A 27,639-nucleotide genomic window follows, 5' to 3' on the forward strand; every position below is an offset into this window, starting at 1 on the left:
TTTTCTGTCAAGATGGGGTGCTGAGTGTACATTAATGAGAAATAAAATGAACTTTTTTGATTTTGGCAAATGGCTGCAATGACACAAAGAGTGAAAAATTTAAAGGGGTCTGAATACTTTCTGTACCCACTGTACATCTAAGCCAAGTACCAACACAGTGGAGGGCAGCTGCCTCAATCCCAGTATCAAATTGATCATGTTGTTGACAGTGCTGTAGCCTCACTGCGTGAAACGCTTGATACTGTGGCCCCTCTGAAAAAGAAGTTGGTGAATCAAAGGAGATTAGCTCCATGGTATAATTTACATATTCGTCATGTTCGAGGAGAAGACACAATCTCTACGTGGTTTGAGGGGGGTGACGGCTCTAAGGAAACTGCAGAAAGGCATTTTAGACTGAGACTCTGCATCCCGGTCCCCACTCTGGATTGTCAAACTTGGCTAATAAACTCGGCCAAATTTTTAGAGATGACAGCCACACCATCCAAAGTGGGATTGATGCCATCCCTTGCTACCAGATCGGGTTTTCCCCAGAAAGTGGCCCAATTGTCTATGAAGCCCACAAAATACCCGCTAAACCGCTAAATCTGATCGCTGGTCAGATTGGGGAGGGGTGCAGAGAAAACCAGGGAATCCAAAATTGATTTGGCAAAGTTACACACCGACTCAAGATTAATTTTAGTGACCTGAATGTAGTGGTTAATGAATTGTTTAGAGAGTTTAGCTAGTTTTTACGTGTGTTAGACTAAAGCTAGTCTGTTGCTAATCTGTAGACAAACTATACAGCATACACAGCACAACACCCTTGCAATAGGAAGTGGAATCACTTACCCGGAAACAGTTCTCACTCTCCAAAACCAAACCAAAATAACAGCCCCAACACAGGAAGTCCAGAACATGAACATGGAACATGACAACACGTTGAAATGAAAATTTTAACTCTGCACGTACAGTAATAAATCTTTAAGTGCCATGTTTTCTGAACTATAAATCACACATTTTTTACTCCTCAGGCTTGCAGTATGAACTTATATATTGAAGTGACTTATATTCACAGTAATTTTGAAGAGTAGTCACTACTGTTAGATGGCCCTATTTGCACTCTTGACTCAATTTAAGATAATACTGTACTGCCGAAAAGTAAAATGCTTATGTTGACGCTAAACTCTTAAATCCTAGTGTAACACAAGTGAAAATGTCATCTAAAAGAAAGAGCTACACTGCAGACTTCAAATTGTAGGTAATAATGTCTGGAGTGAGACATTCAGGCAACCCGAGAGGACACTTTACCTTCCCCAACTTCCCTGCCCAGATGTTGGCGCAGTTGTTTAACACTACCTGACCAAATCAGTTTTATTGCCAGGTACAGCACAACACTTTGCCTTGAGATGATTTGTATTGTGATTTGGCGCTATACAAATAAAACTGAATTGAATTGAATTTACAGTACTAAGAATTTGTCTTGGTGCAAACATATACAGATATGGAGTATGTACACAATTTGAGAATTAACTATAATAAAATAAAATAAAACACCTTTTCAGCAGAGTGAATGACATGCTGCAACTTGGCCTTGTCCTTGGCAGTCGCTCCAGCAAACCAGACCGTGATGGAGGATGTGAGGATAGATTCCATGATGGCAGTGTAGTTCAACATCTTTGAAGGGAGGTGAAACTTAATCAGTTGGCGCAGGAAGTGCATCAGCCTTCTTGGTGAGGGAGCTGATGTTCTGCTTGGTGTACAGGGAGAATAGCAGAGGAGTGTCGTGGAAAAGTTTGAGAATTGCTAATTCTCAGAAACAACCACAAGTGTGATGAATCATCTCAGGTTTAATCACGGGCGCAAAGAGAGGAGTATTTGCAGAAATCCTCTGACTTTGTGTTACAGCATCAGGTTTATATATCTTTGTCAAAAGGGGTGGACTCCTATTGGAAAAGACCCTACCTGTTTGTTCAGGTGTCCTCTATCTTCAGGCCTCTACCAGCACAAAACAAATTATTGGGTGTTATTTACAAGCCTCTAAAACCATAAAACACTAAAAACCACATACCATGCATGGGTTAAGTAAATATATCCAAGTGACCATTTGACATGATATAAAACCCCCACAGGACTAAGGACCCAGCCTTGGGGGTTCCCGTGCTGATGGTCCGGGAGTCAGAGACATGCTTTCCCAGTCTCAGGAACTGCCGTCTAACTGTCAGGAAGTCCATGATGCAACTGCACATGGAGTCAGGTACATTCAGCTGGGAGAGCTTGTCTCTGAGCAGAGTTGAAATGATCATGTTAAAAGCAGGGCTGAAGTCCACAAACAGCATCCTGGCGTAGGATCCTGGGGAGTCCCATGCTGATAGCATTGTCCACAGATCTGTTAGCTCTGTAGGCAATCTGTAGGGGATCCAGGAGAGGGTCTGTAATGTCCTTGAGGTAGGAAAAGACGAGGCACTCAAAAGACTTCATGACCACAGAAGTCAGGGCGACAGGTCTGTAATCATTAAATCCTGTGATCCTTGTCTTTTTGGGGACTGGCACGACGGCTGAGGTCTTGAAGTAATCTGGTTCATAGCAGATCTCCAGGTCGCCAAATGTCTGTGAACACTGGGGACAGCTGATTGGCACAGTGCTTCAGGGTGGAGGGGGAGACAGAATCTGGGCCTATAGCCTTGTGGGGGTTCAGTCGTTTAACCCTCTGGGGTCGACGCATGCGCCGGCGCGTTTTGACGCATCTTTTCCTGATATGGCCGAAACAACTTACTCCGTCAATTCTGATCGTACAGATAAAAGAAATAAATCATTCAAATCTGTAAAGGGTCTAGTTTTAGTGGTATACCATCATAATAACAACAAAACGTTGTGCTTTTTTTAAATAAAGAAAGCCGACAGGGTCTCATTGTCTTTCAAAGTGGCAATAGAACTCATTCAGGCTGTTGGTCAGGCACTGGTTGTTCACAGCGTGGGGGGCTCTGGGCTTGTAATTGGTGATTGCCTTAAGCCCTTTCCAGACAGAGGCAGAGTTGTTGACTGATAATTGCTGTTCCATTCTCTCACCATGATCTATCTTAGTTCTTCTCACCTCCTTACTAAATCTGTACTTAGTCTCCTTGTATCTTTCTTTGTCCACACTTCTGTGGTGTCTTTCTCTGACCTAAGCTGTCTTGAGTTTAGCTGTGAACCAGGATTTGTCATTGTTAGAACTCACCCTGGTGTGTGATGGAATGACGCTGCACTCACAGAAGTTAATGTAGGACGTCACAGTGTCTGTGTACTCATCCAAAATGATTGTGGCAGACCTAAAAACATCCCAGTTTGTACAGTCCAAAGACTCCTGAAGTATAGCCATAGCTTCACTTTGTCCACTTCTTTGATATCCTCACAACAGGTTTGCAGAGTTTTAATTTCTGCCTGTATGCAGGAATCAAATGCATCCTCATGTGGTTGGACTGGCCCAATGCGGCACGAGGGACAGCATGATAAGCACCGCTGATAGTGGAGTAGCAATGGTCCACTACGTTCTCCTCTCTGTTTGGGCACTTAATGAACTGTTTGTATTTAGGCAGTCTTTGGGAAAGATTACCTTTGTTAAAGTCTCTGCTTCGCGCACATTATCTTGCAGTGAGATGTAAACACCAACAAGAATGAATGAGGAGAGCTCACGGGGCGAGTAAAGGGGCTTGCAGTTGATGGTGAAGTCCTCAGGTTCGGGGAACAGTGCAGAGACAGTACTGTCACTTCATTGTATCAACAACCAGCTGTTGTTGATGTAGAAACAGATGTATAAGATGAACAGAATCGGCCCTAGCACAGAACCTTGTGGAACTCTATTACTAACTTTTGTGCGTGTGGAAGGTTCACCATGAACATGAACAAATTTGAATCTGTCCGATAAATAAGAACAACAGCTTCTTCTAGGATTTTAGAAATAAATGGTAGGTTGGATATTGGTCTATAATTAGCCGATACTCCTGAATCAAGACTAGACTTTTTGAGTAACGGTTTGATTACTACAGTCTTAAAAGCTGTACGTAAAGGCAAAGACAAAGGCAAATTTATTTGTATAGCACCTTTCATACACTACGCAATTCAAAGTGCTTTACAAGGCATATAATTACATTAAAAGCATTGAAAAGAGCATTTAAAAGTAAAGACATTTAACATAAAATAAATTTAAATCAAGTAAAGTAAATTAAAATAAAACATAAAAGCACATTAAGAAAACAAGGATGAACAATTATTCGAAGGCAGCAGTAAACAACAGAGTTTTCAGTCCTGATTTGAATGAGCTGACAGTTTGAGCAGACCTCAGGTGTTCAGGAAGTTTGTTCCACAAGTGAGGAGCATAGTGACTGAATGCTGCTTCACTTTGTTTGGTTCTGGTTCTGGGAACACACAGTAGACCTGTCCCAGATGACCTGAGGGGTCTGGAAACCTCATAGGGAACCAATATATATATTTTGGTCCACAACCATTTAGTGCTTTATAAACTAGCAATAAGATTTTAAAATCTATACTTTGACTAACGGGAAGCCAGTGTAGTGATCTAAGAACTGGTGTGATATGGTCCAGTTTCTTGGTGTTTGTAAGGACTCTGGCAGCAGCATTCTGGATTAGCTGTAACTGCCTGATTGACTTTTTGCTAAGACCTGTGAACAAGCCATTACAATAATCTAACCTACTGAAAATAAATGCGTTTTTCTGCATCTTGTTTAGACAGAAAACCTTTTATTCTAGCAATGTTTTTCAGGTGGTAATAGGAAGATTTAGTGATGGATTTTATGTGGTTGTTAAAATTCAGGTCTGAGTCAATGATTACACCAAGGTTTCTGGCTTGATTTGTAGCTTTCAATGACATGGAGTCAAGGTGAGCAATGACCTTTGACCTTTCATTTTTGGGGCCAAAAACAATCACTTCTGTCTTGTCTGTATTGAGCTGGAGAAAATTCTGGCACATCCATTCTTTGACTTGATTAATACACTCACATAATGAAATTAGAGGACTATAATCATGAGATGATACTGATATATAAAGTTGGGTGTCATCTGCATAGGTATGGTAGTCAATGTTGTAGTATTCCATAATCTGAGCAAGGGGCAGCATGTAGATATTGAATAAGAGAGGACCAAGTATAGACCCCTGAGGAACCCCACATTTCATTTTTGTTCGCTCAGACTCATAGTTACCAAGTGAGACAAAATAGTCTCTATCTTGTAAGTAAGATTTTAGCCAATTTAACACTGAGCCAGTAACTCCCACCCACGCTTCTAGTCTATCAAGCAGCACATCATGATCAACTGTGTCAAATGCAGCACTGAGATCCAGTAGTACTAAAACAGAGGTTTTGGATTCATCACTATTCAAATGTAAATCATTTAAAATTTTAATAAGTGCAGTCTCGGTGCTGTGGTGTGCGCGAAATCCAGACTGAAGTGCATTAAAAAGATTGTTTTGCACCATAAATCTGTGAATTTGTTGAGAAACTACTTTTTCAATTATTTTTCCCAGAAATGGAAGATTTGATATTGGCCTGTAGTTACTTACTGCTGAAACATCTAGATTAGGCTTTTTAAGAAGAGGTTTTATAACAGCAGTTTTTAAGGCCTGGGGAAACTGCCCTGACTGAAGAGAACTATTGACAATCTGCAATACATCTGGAGCTAAGCTGTTAAAAACATTTTTAAAAAAATTTGTTGGTAAAATATCAAGGCAGCATGATGTAGATTTTAATTGTAGAAGCGTTTCTGCCAGAGCTCTGTGATCAAGGAGATCAAAATGTTCTAGAGTCACTGGAGAACAAGGAGGCACAGGTGATATTTTCATGTTCCTAGGACTGCAGCTAGAGATAGTTTGTCTTATTTTTGATATTTTGTCTGTGAAAAAGGCTGCAAAATCATTGCATGACTTTTGCATGACTTTCTCCAAGGTGACTTTGACTTTTTTCTTGCTGACAATACCTCGGTCCTAATTGGGGCAATGGAATCAATAACAGTCATAACTTTGGAACTGAAACTTCTTACAAGATCATCAACAGGGGCTGATGGCATGGTTGGTGATGGTGCAAAAGCCTGAATGAATAATGCACAGCTCTTCTCATTAATATTCCGCTTTTTGACTACCTCTGTTTCACCTGTGTTCAAAACAGCAGGGGTGGTTGTTTTATAAAAACACAGTAATGATCAGAAAGAGCAACATTGGTCACCACCACCTCAGAAATATTAAGACCTTTAGAGATTATTAGATCCAGTGTGTGTCCTTTGATGTGTGTTGGATATGTTACATGCTGAGAAAGCCCAAAGTTGTCCAGGATGTTCAAGAGCGCTTTTGCACTTGCATCATTCAGATTATCAACATGAATGTTAAAGTCACCCACTAAAACAATACAATCAAAATCAATGCATACAATAGATAGTAATTTAGCAAACTCGTCAAAAAAATGTGCATTGTACTTTGGGGGTCTATAAATAGTTACAAATATTGCTCGACAGGAGGATTTGGTATGAAGAGCAACATATTCAAAGGAGTCAAACTTTCCATATGATATGTTTTTGCATTTGAGGCTATCACTAAATAAAATAGCAACTCCTCCTCCTTTCTTATGTATTCTTGTTTCACTCATGAAACTGAAATTTGGAGGGGTTGATTCAATAAGAACTGCAGCATTATTATCTTGTCCTAACCATGTTTCAGTTAAAAACATAAAATCAAGCTTGTGCTTAATAATAAAATCATTGATTAAAAATGATTTGCCTACCAAAGACCTGACATTTAAAAGAGCTAAATTTAGTGTGTTAAAAACATTGTTTTCCCCATGTTCTGGGACATGCTGTGGTTGACAAGGGATACATAAATTTGCAGAATGCGTTGGGTAAGTCTTATTTCTCTGTAGATTTACCAAACATTTTCTGTTACCTATCAAAACTGGGATTGAAACAGCTATTTGCATATTGGGCCCCGGCTTTTCCTGGAGAGAGCCATGACTAACAGTATTGCAGCCTGGACCCAGCACATATCAGTTAGAGCTTACTGTGCTGTTATCAGGCTGTGGAGACAAAGAATGATTTTGGTGACGGCGAGGAGGAGGGGTTGGTGTGATTGCAGCAGAGCTTGCTTAGGAATTGGTGGGGCATGCCGCTTTGAGGGGCTTCTGGGGGTGAAAATGACACTGGGGCCCAGTTTGGGCCTAGTAGTGATGTGCTTCATCAGGTTGCCGAGGTTCTTGGTGATGGGGAATGGGATGCCCCGGGAAGATGGTGAACTAGGTAGGGTTTGCGGGGTTGTGGGAAGTGAATCCTCACAGGCAGTGTCTGCTAGTGGAGGGGGTGTGGCCTCCTCATCTTTGCTCTGACTTCTCTCCATGTTAGAGCATTCGGGGGGGAGTGTTGGCTTTGGATGTTTTGATGTTTCTTCATTTTGTTTAGATTCCCGTATCTTGTCCTTGGCAGATTCCCATCGTATCTTGTCCTTGGCAGAGGGAAGATTGTGGCGCAGGAAGAAAAATAGGTTGGAGCCTGATAGCCTGATACTAAAGATGAGTTAATTAATGGCAGGGTGTCTTTAAGCAGTCTAGTCGGGATAGGGTCTAAGAGACAAGTTGATGATTTAGATGAAGCAACTACTGATGTGAGAGAGATCTATGGGAGAGAAGCAGTCTAAACATAACTGAGGTCTTACATATGATTCAAGTGCTACTGTAGTAGAAGATTCATTTATGGCAGCTATAGGAAGCATTTGATGAATAGTTGTGATTTTATTTGTAAAGAAACGCATAAAGTCATCACTGCTGAGAGCTAAGGGAACACTGGGCTCAACAGAGCGGTGACATCTGTCAACCTGGCTACAGTGCTGAAAAGAAACCTGGGATTGTTCTTATTTTCCTCTATTAGTGATGAATAGTATGCAGTTCTGGCTTTACAGAGAGCTTTTTTATATGTTAATAGACTGTTTTTCCAGGCTAGATAAAATTCTTCTAAGTTTGTGGAACGCCACTTCCTTTCCAGCCTTCATGATGCCTGCTTTAAGGTACGGATACGTGAACTGTACCATGGAGCTAATCTCCTCTGATTCACTAACTTCTTTTTCAGAGGGGTCACAGTATCAAGAGTTTCACGCAGTGAGGTTACAGCACTGTCAACAACATAATCAACTTGGTAGGGAGTAGGATTGAGGCAACTGCCCTCCACTGTGTTGGCACATGGCATAGATGTAAATAAAGATGGAATCATTTTCCTAAATTTATTAACAGCGTTGCCAGATTAACATCTGCTGTAGTGGGATTTTCTTCCAAATGCTGATCCATTATCTTAAATGATGCAGAAAAACTAGTCCATGCATTTGTTACCTCAAGGCTAGATTACTGTAACTCATTACTATCTGGATGTCCCAATATCTCCATAAAAAGCCTCCAATTAATCCAGAATGCCGCAGCCAGAGTCCTGACAGGAACTAGCAAGAGAGATCATATTTCTCCTATATTGGCTTCTCTTCATTGGCTCCCTGTAAAATATAGAATAGAATTTAAAATCCTTCTTCTCACATACAAATCCCTTCATAATCAAGCTCCTTCATACCTTAAAGACCTCATAGTACCATATTATCCCAATAGACCACTTCGCTATTCAGAGTGCAGGTCTACTTGTGGTTCCCAGAGTTTCCAAAAGCAGAATGGTAGGCAGAGCCTTTAGTTATCAAGCTCCTTTCCTATGGAACCAGCTCCCAGCCTGGGTTCAGGAGGCAGACACTCTCTATATTTTTAACGCTAGACTTAAAACCTTCCTCTTTGACAAAGCATATAGTTAGGGCTGGCTTCAGGCAACCCTGAACCATCCCTTAGTTATGCTGCTATAGGCCTTAGACTGCCCGAGGACCATCGGTGCACTGAGCTCCCCTACCCTAACCCCCCTCCTTTCCCTTCCCCTCCCCTCTCTTCTCTCCTCCCACCTCACGTATGTTCCACCATTGAATGTTACTAACCTTGTGCTCTCTCTCTCCCCTAGTTTGTGCTCTCTCCCTCTCTCTCTGTTCTCTCTGTACCTTCTGCAGGTGTCCCTGGTCCTGGAGCTGTATATCGCTGATGTGCAGTTACTGGTCCCACCAACCTGCAGTGTCTATTTGTTGTTTATTGTTGCTCTTCTTTTCTCTCTGCTCTATCCACTCACCCCAACCGGTTGAGGCAGATGGCCGCCCAAACTGAGCCCGGTTCTGCTGGAGGTTTTTTCTTCCGTTAAAGGGAGTTTTTCCTCTCCACTGTCGCCAAGTGCTTGCTCATAAGGGAATTGTTGGGTTTTTAGTTTTAGTTTTTGTAAAGTGCCTTGAGATGATTTGTATTGTGATTTGGCGCTATACAAATAAAATTGAATTGAATTGAATTGAATTGAATTAAATTCAAAAGTTATTAAAGAATGGTCTGACAAAAGAGGATTTTGGGGAAAAAACAATAAATGTTCAATTTTGATGTCATGTCAAGATCAAGGGTGTGATTAAAACAGTGGATGGGTTTATTTGTGTTTTTTTTTAATTTTGAGTGAAACCAATTGAATCTAATATTGAATTAAATGCAATGCTGATTCTATTAATTTCAACATCTACATGAGTGTTAAAATCTCCCACTATAAAGACTTTATCTGAACTAAGCACTAAATCAGACAGGAAGTCTGCAAATTCAGTTAAAAACTCTGAGTAAGGGACGGGTGGACGGTACGCAATGACAAGTAGAACTGGCTTTTGTGTTTTCCAGTTTGGATGTGAGAGGCTAAGAGTGAGGCTGTCAGTCGAGTTATAACTGTTCTGAGGATGAAAGTTTAATAATAATAATAATAAGTTTGAGTGTAAGATTGCAACTACTCCTCCACCTTGACCTTTGCTTTGAGGAATATAATTGTTATGACTGAGCGGGGTGATTCATTCAGACTGACATATTCATTCAGTCAATTTGGTGATCAGTTATCAAATCATTTACTAACAGATTTAGATGGAAGAGACCTGATATTTAAGAGAAGACCTGATATTTAATATTCCACATGGATAGCTCTAAGGAAACTGCAGAGAGGCGTTTTAGACTGAGTTTCTATGTACCAGACCCCACTCTGGATCATCAAACTCCAGAGAAAATTCCCTTGACTGCTACGGCTGTTCCCTCCACCATTATTACCTTTGAGGCTATCTATCTATCTATCTATCTATCTATCTATCTATCTATCTATCTATCTATCTATCTATCTGTTTAAAATCTCCTGATATTATAATGAGGCCTCAGAATGTTTTGTTTGTGAGTTTGTATAGTGGCAACAGTCATGGATGACTTCACATGGAACATTAGCATTTGCTTTTGGTTGAATGTAAACAAGTATGGTGATGATATGATTGAACTCTCTGTGAACATGAACAAAGTCTGAGACCAACTGCCAAAAGCTGAATATTCTGACAACATATCTTTCGTTGACTTTCGTAATATGACCAGGTTTACACCATCTCTTGTTTACAAATAAAACCAGTCCTCAACCTTTTATCTTGGCACTTATTTCAGCATCTCTCTGCATGGACCAGGGTGAAGTTAGACATATCGACACAAGAGTCCTCATTCCAGTCACTTAGACTTAGCTTTTTCCCTCAAGTTTGTCCAGTTACCTTACATTGTTTGTTTTTTTCTGCCTCCCTAGCAGAGTGCAGCTTAAAACAGCACGCTTGCACATCCCTTTGAACTTTCTCTGAGTATGATTCTTGGATGGTATTGAATGCACATGGAAAGGTCAAAGAACTTCATTCTCAGATAAAGTTTTCGCCATTCCTATTTACTGAACTGCTTCAGCGAAAATGCATTTGTAGGATGTCTGGTGTGAACGACTCTCTTAATGTTATTTCACAGCATCTCTATCTGTTTTTGTCTGTACACATTTTCTTTTTCTGAAGTCATTTACTACGATGTTTAGGGTCATTGTCCTGCTGTGTCACCGAACTTATAGTAAGCTTCTGCTGATGAACAGTCACCTTCACATTATCCTGTATGATTCTTTGGTGAACTTTGGAATTCATTTTCCCCATTTTTGTGTATAACACAGCAAGCTTTGCACACCTGGATTGGGGGATTTTCTGCCATTCTTCTTTGCAAATCCTCTCAACCTCACTCAGGTTGGATGGGGACCATCAGTGGACAGCCAATTTCAGATTTCTCCAGAGATGTTTTACAGGCTTCAATTCAGGGTTCTGGCTGGGCGAGTCTAGGACATTCACAAAGTTGTCCCTAAGCCACTCCTGTGTTGTCTTGGCTGTTTGCTTAGGGTTGTTGTTGTTTTGGCAGGTGAAACTTTCGGCCCAATCCGAGGTCCCAAGCACTGGGGAACAGGTTTTCATTGAGGATATATCTGTACTTTACTCCATTCAGCTTTCCCTCAACTCTGACCAGTCTGCCACCACCATGCCTCACTGTTGGGCAGCTGAGGTGCATGGTTTCCTCCAGACAGAATGTTTAGAATTTAGGCCACACAGTTCAGTATTGGTTTCATCAGACCAGAGAATCTTGTTCCTCACAGTCTGAGAGTCCTACAGGTGCTTTTTTGCAAACTCCAAGTGGGCTCTCATATGTTTTGCATTGAGGAGAGGCTTCCGTCTAGCCACTCTGCCATAAAGCCCAGATCGGTGGAGGGCTGCAGTGAAGGTTGTCCCTCTGGAACTTTGTCCCATCTCCACACAGGATCTCAGGAGATCAGTCAGATCCTCCTTCCATCCTGCTTCTTGGTCATCTCTTTTACAGAGGCCCTTCTCCCATGATTGCTCAGTTTGGCCATCGCCCAGCTCTTGGAAGAGTCCTGATTGTGCCAAACTTCTTCCATTTGAGAATTATGAAGGCCACTGTGTTCCTGGGAACCTTCAGTGCAGCAGAAATTTTTTTGTAGCCTTTCCCAGCGCTGTGCTGATTAACAAATCTTAAGGCTTAAGGCTTAAGAGATTCCCCCTCAGTTATTCTTGCCAATGTCCAGTCACTTCTCAACAAAGTGGATGAACTGCAGGCGAATGTCAAGTTCTTGTCAGAGTATAGCAGTGCTTGTACCCTTGCCCTCAAGGAAACATGGCTTAAGAAACAAGACTTCTAGACTAATTTGGACATTGATGGCTTTAGAGTTACGTTTCATTTGGACAGAGTCGCAGTGACTGGCATGTCACATGGTGGGAGCTTATGTTTGTATATTAATAAAAACTGGTGTAATACAGTGGTCATTAGAGCATCACTATGTACGCCAGGTATTGAGCTCCTTTCTGTATCTCTACGTCCTTTCTATCTTCCATGAGAATTCCCTTAGCTATTTGTGACTCTTGTTTACATCCACCTAACGGCAAATATTGATAATGCTATTCAAGCCTTAACCAAAACAGTGCAGCACCTTCAGGGCATTATGCTTGTTATGGGCAATTTTAATCATTATAGATCTGGGAAATCCTTAGGTAACTTTTATCAGTATGTGACTTTTTCTTCCTGTCATCTCAGATGTCTGTTAAGGGAGCTTACAAGGTTTTTTGTAAAGCTCCACTTGATATGTGGGACCATGATGATGTCTGTCTTGTTCGACCTTATAAATTGGTCCTGAAGGGGAGAATTACATTCAGTGTGTTTTTTTGCACTGACTGGAATGTGTTTATAAATGAATGTGTGGATTTAAATGAACTGACAGAAACTGTATCAGCATACATGTGCTTTTGCAGGGAGTTGATTGTTCCACAGTAATCTATCTCCATCTATTTGAATAATAAACCTTGGGTTTCAAAATCTGTCAAAACTCTAATAAATCTGAGAAATATTAGTTATAATCAAGGGGACATGACACAGCAGGAAAATCTCTAAACAAGTAAGGAGTGAAGCCAAGGCAAGTTTATGTGTATAGCACACACACACAGTTCACAGAAGACTTATCTGGTATTTTCTAGGGTCAAGGGAAGTCTCTTTGTTAAACAATGCTACTCTTGTCTCCCTGAACTTGTTGAAATGTACCAGAATGAACAAAAAGCTAAAACCTTTTTTGAGGCTGCAGTACTCACTGTTGAGTTGGCTCTAAACCCACAAACAGTTTCCAATTATTGTTGGTCCTGCTGAGCCATCAGGTGAGGGTAATTCTAGGTCTAACAACAATGTCAAACTGTAATGTAAGAATGTTACTACTGCCATTAGGTAGGGCATCTTCACCCTGCAACCCTGAAGGATAAGTGGTAAATAATGGATGGATGAATTTATTTAAAATGTGTTTAAAAAACATGAAATTATCAATATTATTATTGACTTTTAAGAGGGCCAAAATTGTTTTCTTGTTGATTTTTTGTTACACTGTAAAACAATTCATCCAGCATTTTACCATCCTTCTATCCATTATCAGGCGCAAACCCTAGCCAACATTGGGCAAAAAGCAGAGTACACGCTAGTCACCAATTAACTTAATGTCTGCATGTTTTTGGACTGTGGGAGAAAGCTGGAGTACTTGGAGAAAATCCACGCACACACAGAAAGAATATACAAAGTCCATAGAGAAAGGCCCCAAGGTCAAACAGGATTCCAACCCAGAACCTTCTTTCAATAAAACAATATATGATTTTAAAGGTCGTTTTCATTTGCAGCAATCCAAAAGCATTTAAGGTAGACCCAGAAGTGTTCTTTATTGTCCAGTGTTTACCCCATTCATACTTAGGATGAGGGAGAACTACACATTATAAAGACAATTCTGTTATGAGTCCCCTTTTGGGACTTCCTGCCGGGGACCTTTATGATGAAAGGGCTTCCAGTTTTCCCCCTGCATCAGTCCCCGGCAGCTTCACATTGATCACATTGTTCGCACCTGTGTCCAATTACTGTGTCTCTGCCGGCTATATGTACTGCTGGTATTCCTTTGTTCAGTGCAGAAGCATTAACCTGTTTCGTTCGTTAACCTGTGTGACTTGTGTTAGCCCGTTAATCCTGATTAACCCGTGTAGCCTGTTAACCGGTGTAATCAGTATTAATGTGTGTAGCTAATTGTGGATTATTTTCATGTTTTATTATATGTGTCTGCTTGGCAGACTGTGCCGCCTAACCGGCTACTATTTGTTCACCGGGACACCCGGTTGTGTTTCTGTTTTCTCTCCTGATCCCTGGAGTCTCCAGGGGGAATAATTAAACCTCTTTTGTCCTGCATTTGGGTCCTGTCACTCCATCCTCCTGCCAGCACCTCAACACATAACAAATTCTATATAATGGTACACGTAATTGCATAAGTAATAAAGTGACCTCTAGGCAAATTTACATCATCCAAAAATTGTGATGTTTTAGTTTGACGTGCACACTATATAGATAGTCAAGACCTTGTTCTTCTTTCAGCTGAATTCTCAGGACTTGCCTTACTCTTTGTAGGTATCTGGTGGTTGCTTCTCAGAGGGCTCAGATAGTTAGAGCGTGGTGATAAAAATTAATAAAATATAAAAATAAACAATTTATTATAAGAATTCTCAATATTTATATAACAACATCAATGGGCCAGATAATTGTTCATTTTTTAGATGTATTTGTCAGTGATTGATGGCAATGCGAATACCTCATAACAGAGTCAGGTGATTACAAGATGTTTTGGATTATTTTTCAGTTTTATTCATGTATGGTTTTCCCTGCTGTTTCTATCACACATTCAGGTGTACAGAGATTCCAATTTCTTAATGAAATTATGTAGCAAATCCCTTACAGAATAAAATATCCTATTTGCCACTGTTTTTGCAGGTGGTGCAGTACCTAGCAGGCTGTGGGCTGCAAAGCTGTGTAATGCTGGTGCGGAAAGGATACCCTGACATTGGCTGGAACCCAGTGGAGGGGGAACGTTACCTTGACTTTCTGCGCTTTGCTGTCTTTTGCAACGGTGAAAATTTAAACACTTTCAATTCACAATTTCATTTTTTTCATTTAGAATTGTTGTCCTTTGCCAATGTAGCATGTGTTTAGTGTACAGTATAATGTCATCAATACCTCTACTATTCTGTGTTCAGGTGAAAGTGTGGAGGAGAATGCCAATGTTGTGGTAAGGCTTCTGATTCGGCGGCCAGAATGTTTTGGCCCTGCTCTTCGAGGTGAAGGTGGTGATGGGTTGCTGGCAGCAATGGAGGAAGCCATTAAAATCTCTCAGGATCCCTCAAGAGATGGTCCTTCTCCTACATCTGGGAGCAGCAAGACACTGTAAGACAATGTCTGCCTCATCAATATGCTCATATAGTATTTACAAAACCATTGCTGCCTTGTACTGAATTAATAACAGTGTGGGTCATTTCACTTAATTGGAAAAATTTGAATAAAAAATTTAAATGTTCTTAAGTGTGTGTGTGTGTGTGTGGGGGGGTGTATGTGTGTGTAGAGGAGATATGCTGGAAGAAGAGGAAGATGATACCATCCATATGGGGAATGCCATAATGACCTTCTATGCTGCTCTCATTGATCTGCTTGGACGCTGTGCTCCAGAGATGCATGTAAGGGTCAACACACAAACACACACACAGATTAACATTCATACATACTTCACACTAACCAGAGCTGTTCTATATCAGCTGATCCATGCTGGCAAAGGTGAAGCTATCCGTATCAGAGCTATTCTGAGGTCTCTCATCCCTATTGAAGACCTGGTGGGAGTCATCAGTATTCCATTCTCCATGCCCAACCTGGCTAAAGGCAAGCAAACCTATCAGCTCTCACCCCACCTTACATGCATAACAGTAATCCTGGTTTTAAATAGATTCAGCATAGCTTTAAGAACATGCATGAAAATACATAGGTATATTATATTATTTAGTTATATTATTAATGGTTGAATCCTGACATTTATTCTTACAAATTTTTATCATTTACAAAATCATTTACAAAATTTTTTTCTGAATTTCCCTTTGGGGATGAATAAAGTTTCTCTCATTTGATCTTATCTTATAAATATGTGTGTGCTTTGTGCCTGTGCATGCATAGATGGAATGGTGGTGGAGCCAGACATGTCAGCTGGTTTCTGTCCAGATCATAAAGCAGCCATGGTGCTTTTTCTGGACCGGGTGTATGGTATAGAAGACCAGAATTTTCTGTTCCACCTGCTGGAAGTCGGATTCTTACCTGACTTGAGAGCTGCTGCCTCTCTGGATACTGTGAGTATATCTGTTGTGCAGCTCAGTTCAATTCAATTCAATTCAATTTTATTTGTATAGCGCCAAATCACAATACAAATCATCTCAAGGCAGTTTACAAAAACTAAAACTAAAAACCCAACAATTCCCTTATGAGCAAGCACTTGGTGACAGTGGAGAGGAAAAACTCCCTTTTAACGGAAGAAAAAACCTCCAGCAGAACCGGGCTCAGTTTGGGCGGCCATCTGTCTCGACCGGTTGGGGTGAGTGGATAGAACAGAGAGAAAAGAACAGCAACAATAAACAACAAATAGACACTGCAGGTTGGTGGGACCAGTAACTGCACATCAGCGATATACAGCTCCAGGACCAGGGACACCTGGTACAGAGAGAACAGAGAGAGAGGGAGAGAGCACAAACTAGGGGAGACAGAGAGCACAAGGTTAGTGACATTCAATGTCAGTTCAATTTATGTCTTTAACAATGGTTCAAATTACTAGCATATGCAATTTGTGAAATTATCAGTAATTCTGCAGTGCCACTTAGCTCTATAGAGTGTTAAATCTATTTGTGGTCAGTTTACTTTAGTTCTATTTTTTCATTCTCAGCTCTGAGTAGTCCTATGTTCAGCAGAAGCTGGCAGATTTGTCAGAGAAAATCTCTAAAAAGCCATGTCCATTACCCGCTCAGTCGCATTTCAGACATGGTTAGAAGTTGGTGAGCACAGTGCAGCATTTAGCAGAGAGAGATATTTTTCACAGGATTTGGTAGTGACCAAAAATGAGCTAAAATCACTCATTTTCTGGGTTTCCAGGAAGACCACTGCATATGAATTCTAATGAATGATGTTGACATGGCTGTTTATGGCTTATGTCAGCACCATGCAGCACTGTGGCTGGTTACTGTTTGAGCACTTTTAGACTGCCGCTATACTTGTAGTATATATGGTTTTGGCTTTTATCATTTCAGCCTGGACGTTGCTGGACATTTAGTCTGTAGCTGCCTACATTTTTATGTAGGAGGAGGAGGGATAGCTGCTGTTTAAGGGAATGTGTATCGATGTAAACAGCTCTCACTACCCTCCTTGTTTTCCAGCTTTGAAATGTGTATATTCAAGCTAGGCTGCTCTCATTCTATGTGCGGTGATCTATCGATCACCAAAATACAACAAAGACTTTTTAAACGACTTTCCTGACTTCCTGAGTGAGGTCATGCCTAAATACGACTTTGTCCTCATTATTGGTGATTTTAATATCCATGTGTGCTGTCCTGACAAACCTATGGCCACTGATTTTTTTAAACCTTATTGATTCTTTTAACCTATGTGTCTCAACCCACACAACCCATACAGGTCCACACTCTTGATCTTGTTTTATCATGTGGTCTACCTATTCTTAATTTGGAGGTTCATGACGCTTTATTTTCAGACCATATTCCTATGATATTTGACATCACTCTGCTTTGTAATAGTACTTAACATTGCGCTCCTGCTCATCACGCTCATATTATTAACCCCTCTACTGTCGCTCAGTTCTCAGCATACTACAATAGGAATTGTGCCATTCCCAAGCCTACGCTCTCCGATATAGACGAGCTCTACTCCTGGTTACATTCCACCTGCCAAAATATATTGGATGCTCTGGCTCCATTTAAAACCAGGTAGACCAAGATCAAGCCTGAGCCCTGGCTAAATAATGAGACCCATGCTGTGAGACGTGAGTGGTGCGAGCTGAACGCAAGTGGAAGAAGGATAAATTGCAGGTATCTCTTCAATTGTTAAGACAGTTGGCGTCATCAGTCTGTAGGAAAAGAGGCTAAAAGGAAGCACTTTTCTAACATTATTCTCTTAAACTGTCACAAACCTTGTGTACTGTTTTAGACTATTGACACACTTCTTAATGCTCCTCAGACTGCGTCTTGAAGCCTCATTTGAAAGCTGTGAAAACTTTCTTCCCTTTTTCATTCATGAGAGCCCAAATCTCACCTCCTGTTTTTGACCCATCAGCGCCTGACCCTTGCTCTGCTGCTTTCCAATAGTTTGAGCCTGTTATTATGTCTCAGTTGCAGGAGATTGTTGGTTTGTTGAAACCCTCTGGCTCTCCGTGTGATGCTGTTCCACCCCCGACTTTTTAAAGAGGTTTTTATTACGTTAGGTCCGTCTGTTCTTATCATTGTTAATGGCAGTCTAACCTCAGGGGTGTTTCCTAGCAATTTTAAACATGCAGTAGTAAAGCCACTAATCAGAAAGCCTGGGCTAGATACATATGTTCTTGCCAATTTCAGGCCAATCTCCAGATTCCGCTGTTTTAAATTAACACAATGTATTGGAGGTCTTTCAATCTGGATTTAAAGCAATGCATAGCACCGAATCTACTCTTTTGAGAGTTTTTAATGACATCTTCTTAGCTTGTGATTCTGGTGACTACGTGGTTCTTGTATAACTTCACTTAACTGCTGCTTTTGATATTGTGGACCATGATATTCTGATTTCTCATTTAGAACACTGGGCTGGTTTAAAGGGTGTAGCTCTGGCCTGGTTTCGGTCCTACCTGACAGATAGAACTTTCTGTGTCTGCATTGGAGACTCCTCCTCTGCCCCTCTTTCTTATGGGGTCCTACAGGGTTCAGTTTTAGGACCTATCCTTTTTTCCTTATATTTGTTGCCCCTGGGCTCTATCCTCAGAAAACATGGCAATTACCTTCCACTGTTACGCAAATGATTCTCAAATTTATGTTCCTATTAAAAAGAAAGATGGTTTCTCAGTTAGCTCACTATGCAAGTGCTTGGATGACAAGCCTGGATGGCCCTGAACTTTTTACATTTTAATGATTCAAAGACTGAGGTGTTGGTACTTGGCCCCAGATCTATAAGTGGGGTCACAGAATACACCAAACCCGAAGTTCTAAATTTAGGGTTCAAAATGGACTTCGACCTTAAGCTTGACAGCAAGAGCCGATCGGTGGTTAAATCCAGTTTCTTTCATCTGAGGCAAATTGCCAAAGTTAAACCGTTTCTCACTCAGTGGTATCTTGAAACAGTAATCCATGCCTTCGTTACCACCAGGCTTGATTACTGTAATGCACTCTTTTTCGGTGTCAGTCAATCCTCTATTTCTCGACTGCAGCATATACAAAACGCTGCTGCACGTCTTTTAACTGGCACATTTAAATATGAACATATCTCTCCGGTTTTATACTGATTCCACTGACTGCCTGTGCACTTTAGGGTCCATTTTAAACTCCTTTTATTTGTTTTTAAATGTTTAAATGGTGCTGCCGCACTGTAACTCTCTGAGCTTCTGCTCCTACTCGGCCGCTCAGGTCAGCTGACCAACTGTTTCTGAGGGTACCGAAAACCAAGCGTAAGCTCAGAGGGGACCAAGCTTTTGCGGTGGCAGCACCAAAGTTGTGGAATGAATTGCCTCTCCGCATTAGACAGGCCTCCTCATTATTGACTTTTAAATCACTTCTTAAAACTCACTTGCTTTCAATGGTATTTGACACAGTTTGAGTTGTTGGCATTATTTGTCATTTATTTTTCTTATTTATTTCGATTAATTTGTTTTTGTGGTTTTGGTGTTTGGTGCTTGGTGTTTACTCCTGTTTTTGTTTTTGTGTTTTTGTTTTGTAAAGCACTTTGGTCAAGTTTGGTTGTTTTTAAAGTGCTATATAAGTACAGTTACAGTCCAGTTGTGTCTTTTATAACAATGTCTCCATAGATCTCACTACTGGACTATGCTAGATGCTTATGGCTAACTCAAAAAAATGTGGAACCTAAAGGTCAGATATTCAGGCTGCATCAGATGAAAGAGGACTGGTGACTCCTGGACTCAGTGGCTCTTGAAGCTTCCTGCTTTCCAGAGAACAACATCAAACAACATCTTTTCTGCTACCTCTGCCATCGCAGTCCCAGAGCCTCGAGCCAAGATAAGGATCGTTGGCCCACACTTGGTGCTAAGCACAAGAAACAAAACTGCTCCTCCCAGTGGGACATGCCCGGAAAACCTCCCCAGGGAGGCGCCCAGGAGGCATCTGGAACAGATGCCCGAGCCACCTCAGCTGGCTCCTCTTGATGTGGAGGAGCAGCGGCTCTACTCTGAGCTCCTCCCGGGTGACCGAGCTCCTCACCCTTTCTCTAAGGGAGTGCCCAGCCACCCTGCGAAGGAAGCTCAGTTCAGCCGCTTGTATCCGAGATCTTGTCCTTTCAGTCATGACCCAAAGCTCATGACCATAGGTGACAGTAGGAATGTAGATTGACCGGTAAATTGAGAGCTTCACCTTTTGGCTCAGTTCCTTCTTCACCACAACGGACCGGTACACCGACCACATTACTGCTGCCGATGCCCCAATCCATCTGTCAATCTTCCCTCACTTGTGACCCGAAGATACTTAAACTCCTCCACCTGAGGCATGATCTCTCCCCTGGCCTGGAGATGGCAAGCCACCTTTTTCCAGTTGACTACCATGGCCTTGGACTTGGAGGTGCTGATTCTCATCCCAGCCGATTCACACTCGGTTGCAAACGCACGCTGGAGGTCCTGGCTCGGTGGAGCCAACAGGACATCATCTTCAAAAAGCAGAGATGAGACCCTGTGGTCCCCGAACTGGACTCCCTCCGGCCCCTGGCTGCGCCTAGAAATTCTGTCCATAAAAATAATGAACAGAACCAGTGACAAAGAGCAGCCCTGCCGGAGTCCAATGTGCACTGGGAACAGGTCTGACTTATTGCCGGCAATGCGAACCAATTGGCTATTTTTGGATAATCTTTCTGGATTACCCAAAAATAGCCAATGAAAGTGAACAGACAGGTAAACATCACCAATTGATGGTGTAGCTCATAAACATGGCAGTGAAAAGACGGATAACACAACACAACCTAAGCCAAATGAAGTATAGAAAAAAGAAGACAACCTTATAGGACAGTGGGACTGAACTCTTGGTAGAATATGGTTAGTTCATCGGTGAGCTTCTCACCAGAGTCTTTTAGGTGAGGCAAATGAGTCCTGGTTTCTTTGATGACAGTTTCTAACTGTAGACAGAAAGCCAGTTGTGTTTTTTGAGGACCTGCTACTTCCAACATGGGGAGGTGGTCAGCAGTACAGACTATGGTACAGCTGGAAAAGGGAAAATATTCTGGGTCTGTCATGCCGTCCATCTGGTCGATGTTTAGTTGCTCCGCTGTTGGAGACGATGGTGGTGATCTCTTCTTTGGTCATTACCTTTATTATCTTTCTCTAATTCACTGTTCATTAGCCTTTCTTCTTTCCATGCATACTGCTTCATCTTTCCACAAAGCCAGTGCTTTCAAATGGCTTTCCATTTCTGCAAATTCCTTTTTTTGACACTTGCTTTTTCATTCTAGTCTCCTCTAACTTGTAGTTAATCATTCCTTGCAATACTGTTAATCCTCATGTACTGTTGGAGATGTTTTCATCCACCAAGGGTCATATTTTCACTATTTAATTTAATTTGGCCATAACTTTCAGTTCTAATGAAAACTACTAAATGTTAAAAAATCCAGGATTTTGAAATCCTGGATATTTTTTTTAATATTTGTTTCTCGCTACTTGCTTTGTTTCCTTGTGTTGTTTTTCCCAACTTTCAGTATTATGAGGATGGATACAGAAGCTGCTGGAGCCAGTCTTTGTCCCTGAAAGGGAACAGACTGATTAAGTGAGCTGAGACAGAAATGCAAAACAAAAACAAACAGGTGCCAAAACAATCATTTGTACTAAGAGCATCTTTATACTGTTCATAGAAAAAGAAAATCTTCATAAAATTCATAAAGTAGATTTTCCACTACACTGCCTAAAGCCAAAGAAGTGACCTTTAAAATCTTAAAATCGTTAAAATCTTTAAAATCTGTCCCTTTAATGACTTCTTCTACATTTCATGTGGATTCTGTGAGAGGGCTATAGAAACTGCAGGACAGTTTTTTTTTACATTGTCGTATCTGTTCAGTATTCACTTCAAAGCTGGCTTCAGCCTAACAATATGTTGTTGAAATGTGATGTCTATATCAAAGCTGTGGTATTCACGAATGAAAAAAAAAGATTTTCTTAGAAATAAATTTATCTTGTTTGTAAAAGTTTACATTCATAGATGTAAATACGTAAATAGATAAAGCCTCATACAGATGGAACAATGAACTCAAACTTTACGTAAAATCACTACATTGGTAGTAGCTCTTTAGGGAGGGCACATACTATTCACTGTGTTAGCTCTCTTCTGGCACGGTTAGAAGTGACTTAGAGCTACTTAGTCCCATTATCAACTATGATAATGAAGGATGATAAATAGTAGAGTAGCAGGAAGGTTTCATTTAATGCTCTTAAAATTATTCTGATAGTATGAATTTTCTTTTATTATTTGTGCATTCATTACTTATATGCTTATTTAACTCCCTTCAAATTTTGATTTAAAAAGAAAACAAAAACTATATATATCCGGGCCTTGTGTGTACAATTAAGGTAAACTCATATTAATGGAATTGTAAAACATTCAGGAACAAGGCCTAAAGGAAGGTGAGAATTTGAACAGATCCATCAGAAATGAGCAGGCCTGCGTTGAGTTACACTACAAGCTCTGAATTACAGTAATTTGTGTTTGATTTTTTATGTTGAAGTTGAAATGTAAGATTGTTAGCTCAGCCACATCTTGCACCTCTTTAATCCCACTGTTTCTACAATGCACTTTTTTCAGAGACCAGACCTTAAATGACATTGAAGCATACTCTTTTCTCCCCTGGTCCATTCTTTTGTTTCTGTCTCAGGTTGCTCTCTGTGCCACAGACATGGCTCTTGCCCTTAATAGGTATCTGTGTACAGCTGTGTTGCCTCTCCTGACTAAATGTGCACCACTGTTTGCGGGCACGGAGCCATTTGCCTCATTGATCGATTCCCTCCTCCACACGGTTTATCGTCTATCCAAAGGCTGCTGCCTTACTAAGGCCCAGAGGGATGGCATTGAAGAGTGCCTGCTGGCTGTGTGTGGGTAAGACTTGAAATAAAACTGTGAGTTTTAATGAAACACCTTTATATGTAAGTCATTTGTCTTAATGTAATAATTGTTTGTTATAATGGCATTGCTTGTAATTTGGATGTTTTTCTTTGGTTTGTCTTAAGATCAAGTTGGGATCCTGTTCGTTTAATGACATCATGCTCATTATTGTGTCTATGTTGTTTGTTTGCTTTTTAAATACTGCTTATACTTATATACTCATACTTATTTATTCCATGTTAATGTAAATAACCAACTAATGTGTGTCATTTTATTAATGTGCAGTAAGCTCAGGCCTGTAATGATGCAGCACCTGCTGAGGAGGCTAGTGTTTGACGTACCTCTGCTTAATGAACACACCAAAATGCCTCTGAAGGTGAGAAACATCACATTTTTATCTTAGCCCAGTTAGTTCAGTCCTTTTCTAAATCTTAATAGTAAGAAGCTAATTTTACAATACTACCTGCCTTCAATGTACACATTTTTTTCTGGTGTATTACCTCGGCTTAGACAACATTCCCAAAGAGCCAGGTAAGATTTTCCATCTGTCATGGTAACAAATTGGAGAGAATTGACTAATTAAAGTCACCTTCTGCAACACATTCAGAAAATATCCATCCATTCGCTACACCACTTAGTCCAATTCAGGGTCATAGTGGGTACAGCCACTATAAACTGGGCAAATTCGGCAGTTTAAAAATCGTAGATTCAGAAAATATATGATTTTTTAATCTAGTTGTAAAGCATGTAAATAACAGTGGCACCTACTTCACATCTGCGTCTTTGATTTCTGATTTACTAAAAACATATTTACCATACCATGATGGATGAGTGGCTAGCACTGTTGCCTCACAGCAAGACGGTCGTGGGTTCCCAACCCGGCCTTTCTTTGTGGAGTTTGTATGTTCTCCCCATGCTTGCATGGGTTTACTCTGGGTACTCCGGTTTCCTCCCACAGTCCAAGGTTGATTGGTGACTCTAAATTGCCCATAGGAGTGAGTGTGAATGTGTGTGGATGTTTTGTCTTTGTATGTCTATATGTGGCACTGTGATGGACTGGTGACCTGTCCATGGTGTACCACTGCCTTCCACCTGCAAGAGAGCTGGGATAGCAGATCCCCGTGACCCTGGTTAAGGAATAAGTGGGTATAGAAAATGGATGGAGGGATGGATATTTACCATACCATACCGAGGTGTTGCTGCAACCTTCCACTCAAACTTCTTATTAAACTTTCATCCTCAGAAAATTATAACTCGTGAGAGAGCTGTAACGGACACCATCGGAGACGGGAACAAGAAACATGTTTGAAGGTCTTTATTTCAGTACTCACAATATAACGGGAAACGAGGAAACAGGAACGGTGTGTCCATGGGAATGTTACTGAGATCCGACAGTGACTCGGAGTGAGGGAAGTGCCTTTATACTAGAGGGAGAGTGCAGAGGAGGTGCAGGTGAATGACTTGGGAACAGGTGAGATGAATAGGGGTGATTGCCAGGGAGGAGACCTGGCAGAACCGTAACAGTACCCCCCCTCTCCACGGCCAACTCCTGGGGGCCGAACCGCCCTCCTGGGGACAGGGGACCGTGGAGACTGGGGACAGGGACCGTGGAGACTGGGGACAGGGACCGTGGAGACTGGGGACAGGGGACAGAGGAGGCTGGGGACTGGGGACAGAGGAGACTGGGAACTGGGGACAGAGGAGAGGCAGCAGCCACGGTGGCAGTGGTTCCGGAGACCGCGCGGTTCAGGGGACCGCGGCAGTTGCAGCTGCGGTGGCGGCGGCTCCGGAGACACTGGCGGCGACGGTGGCAGCTTGGGGGACTCTTCTGGCGGCGACGGCTGGAGAGACTCAGGTCTGGACGGCTGGAGAGACCCTGGAGACGGCGACGGCTGGAGAGACTCTGGATCGGGCGGCTGGAGAGACCCTGGCCCGGACGGGTGGAGAGACTCTGGCTCAGACTGCTGAAGGAACTCTGGCTCGGACTGCACCTGCTGCAGCGGCGGTGGTTACAGAGGCCGCGGCAGCTGCGGTGGCAGCTCCAAAGGTGGCGGTTCCGGAGACCGAGGCAATGGCCGTTGCAGCTGTGGAGGCGACGGCTCCGTGGGCCGCGGTAGAGGCAGCTGCCGCTGTGGAGGCAGAGACTCAGGAAGCTCTGGCGACGCTGGAGACCCAGGGGACGCTGGAGACCCAGGGGACGCAGGAGACACGGGAGACGCAGGAAATACCGGAACTTCAGGGGATCCAGGCGACTCCGACTCTGGCGGCCGAGGAGGCTCTGGCTCCGACTCTGGCGGCCGAGGAGGCTCTGGCTCCGACTCTGGCGGCCGAGGAGGCTCTGGCTCCGACTCTGGCGGCCGAGGAGGCTCTGGGAACACCGAGGGCATGAGTGGGTCCGGGAGATTAGTGGGAAGGAAAGAATCCATGATGGGCTGCTCGGGGAACTCCGGTGGCTGCCGCAGTGGCGGCAGCTCGAGGTACGCTGGCGGTGGCACTGGCAGGCGAGGCTGCAGTGACGAGGGTGACAACCGGGGCCACGACTCGGGAAGCTCCGTAGGCTCGGCCGGGTGCTGTTGCTGCTGGACTGGCAGCAGCGTAGATGGGTCTGGGAGCAGAGGTGGGTCCGGCAGCCCTGGGAGAAGAGGCGGGTCCGGGAGCTCTGGGAGCAGAGGCGGGTCCGGCAGCAGCTGTAGGGACTCCGGAGGAGATGACAGGCGAGACGGTAACTCAGGAAACTCGAGCGGATCCAGATGTTCTGGCCCTGGTAGCAGCTTGGGAGTTGGCTGCTCGGGAGTCGGCTGCTCGGGAGTCGGCTGCTCGGGAGTCGGCGGCTCGGGGATCGGCGGCTCGGGGATCGGCGGCTCGGGGATCGGCGGCTCGGGAATCGGCGGCTCAGGAATCGGCTGTGCGGAGCATGGCTGCTCGGGGATCGGCGCTGGAGGCGGTGACCGGCGAGAAGGTACTGGAGAGGCAGAGGGTCGAGAAACCGGCTACAGGAATAAGGTGAGGGACTCACACACCTTCCAAACCTCCTCCACAGGTGTATTCTGTACACTGCACTTCTCGATCACCGCCAAAACCATGGCCAGGTGGCTGCATGCCCGTCCCATCACCGTCCTCGAGAGCCGGCAGGCTGAGTCGGCTACATTCCGAGCCAGGTGTAGGCACTGTTCGTAAACCTCCTGGTAGCTCCGGGCTTCCCGAACACCACCCGACAGGAGCAGGAAAAGGCAGGAGAGGAGCCGATCCTGATCCGTTGGCTCAGCTGGGTTAGTTTGAGATGGAGATAGCGGTGGAAGGGAGTGAGGGAAGGACCAGGGAAAATGTCCGGTGTTTGTCCTTCTGTTTGTTCGGTTTTGGTCGGATCTTCTGTAATGGACACCATCGGAGACGGGAACAAGAAACATGTTTGAAGGTCTTTATTTCAGTACTCACAATATAACGGGAAACGAGGAAACAGGAATGGGAATGTTAATGAGATCCGACAGTGACTCGGAGTGAGGGAAGTGCCTTTATACTAGAGGGAGAGTGCAGAGGAGGTGCAGGTGAGTGACTTGGGAACAGGTGAGATGAATAGGGGTGATTGCCAGGGAGGAGACCTGGCAGAACCGTAACAAGAGCCTCACTCTTAGCCTGTCACATCCAAACTGGAAAACACAAAAACCAGTTCTACTTGTTACTGTGTACCGTCCACCTGTCTCTTACTCAGAGATTTTAACTAACTTCCTGTCTGATTTAGTGCTTAGTTCAGATTTTTCCTCTCCACTGTCATAGAGTGCGCTTGTTCATAAGGGATTTGTTTTCTTCTGTTTTTTTTTTTTTTTGGGAAAGTGCCTTAGTGCTATAAAAATAAATTGAATAGTCAAGCAATCTTTTCAAGTGGTTTGTGCTGCTGGCTGAATTTGTTTAATGGTTTTTTAAAGACAGCAGAGGACTGATGAATCACCTGTTGACTTTCCCCAGCTGTTGACCAATCACTATGAGCGATGTTGGAAGTATTACTGTTTAGCTGGAGGATGGGGTAACTTTGGAGCTGCATCAGATGAAGAACTTCACCTCTCCAGAAAACTGTTCTGGGGAATATTTGATGCGCTTTCACACAAGGTAAGTCAGTAGACATTTTAGATGCCTGTAGAACTTAAATGAACATTAAACCAATAACAAAAAAAAAATGTGAATGTATAAAAGGTACTTAATTTTGTTTTGTGCTTCCATAAGGATGACGGACCTACAAGATTTATTTATTAAAGAAATATCATATTATTGCATTAGTGGATGATACAGTATATCCTGACTTTTAATCCCCAATATGTCTCAAAATACAACACTGACAACACTGAATCTTTGATTTTGGGATAATGCAACAAAGTTCATCTCTTTCTTAAGTCTTCCCTAAAAGATACATGGTCATATTGTTCACACTCCACATCTTCAGTTTGTGCAACAGGATTTCTATAAATGTGTTATCTTCAAGTCCAAATTGCTTTAGCTTATCCAGAGTCCCATTATAAATTTTACCTTTATTGTTTCCACAAATGACCTGTCCAGGG

General features: G+C 42.5%; 1 protein-coding gene across 1 annotated transcript in view; it reads left to right on the forward strand.

Moving 5' to 3' along the window:
* Positions 1–27,639, forward strand: part of ryr2a (ryanodine receptor 2a (cardiac)) — a 289,201-nt gene that overhangs the window by 130,182 nt on the left and 131,380 nt on the right. The window contains 8 exon segments of the mRNA XM_026315769.2: positions 14,718–14,853; positions 14,981–15,167; positions 15,343–15,454; positions 15,533–15,653; positions 15,942–16,111; positions 22,863–23,083; positions 23,375–23,465; positions 27,053–27,193. Of these exon segments, the coding sequence (XP_026171554.1) occupies positions 14,718–14,853; positions 14,981–15,167; positions 15,343–15,454; positions 15,533–15,653; positions 15,942–16,111; positions 22,863–23,083; positions 23,375–23,465; positions 27,053–27,193 (1,179 nt within the window).

Source organism: Mastacembelus armatus, chromosome 19 (genome assembly GCF_900324485.2).
Source record: "Mastacembelus armatus chromosome 19, fMasArm1.2, whole genome shotgun sequence".
Lineage (NCBI taxonomy): Eukaryota > Metazoa > Chordata > Actinopteri > Synbranchiformes > Mastacembelidae > Mastacembelus > Mastacembelus armatus.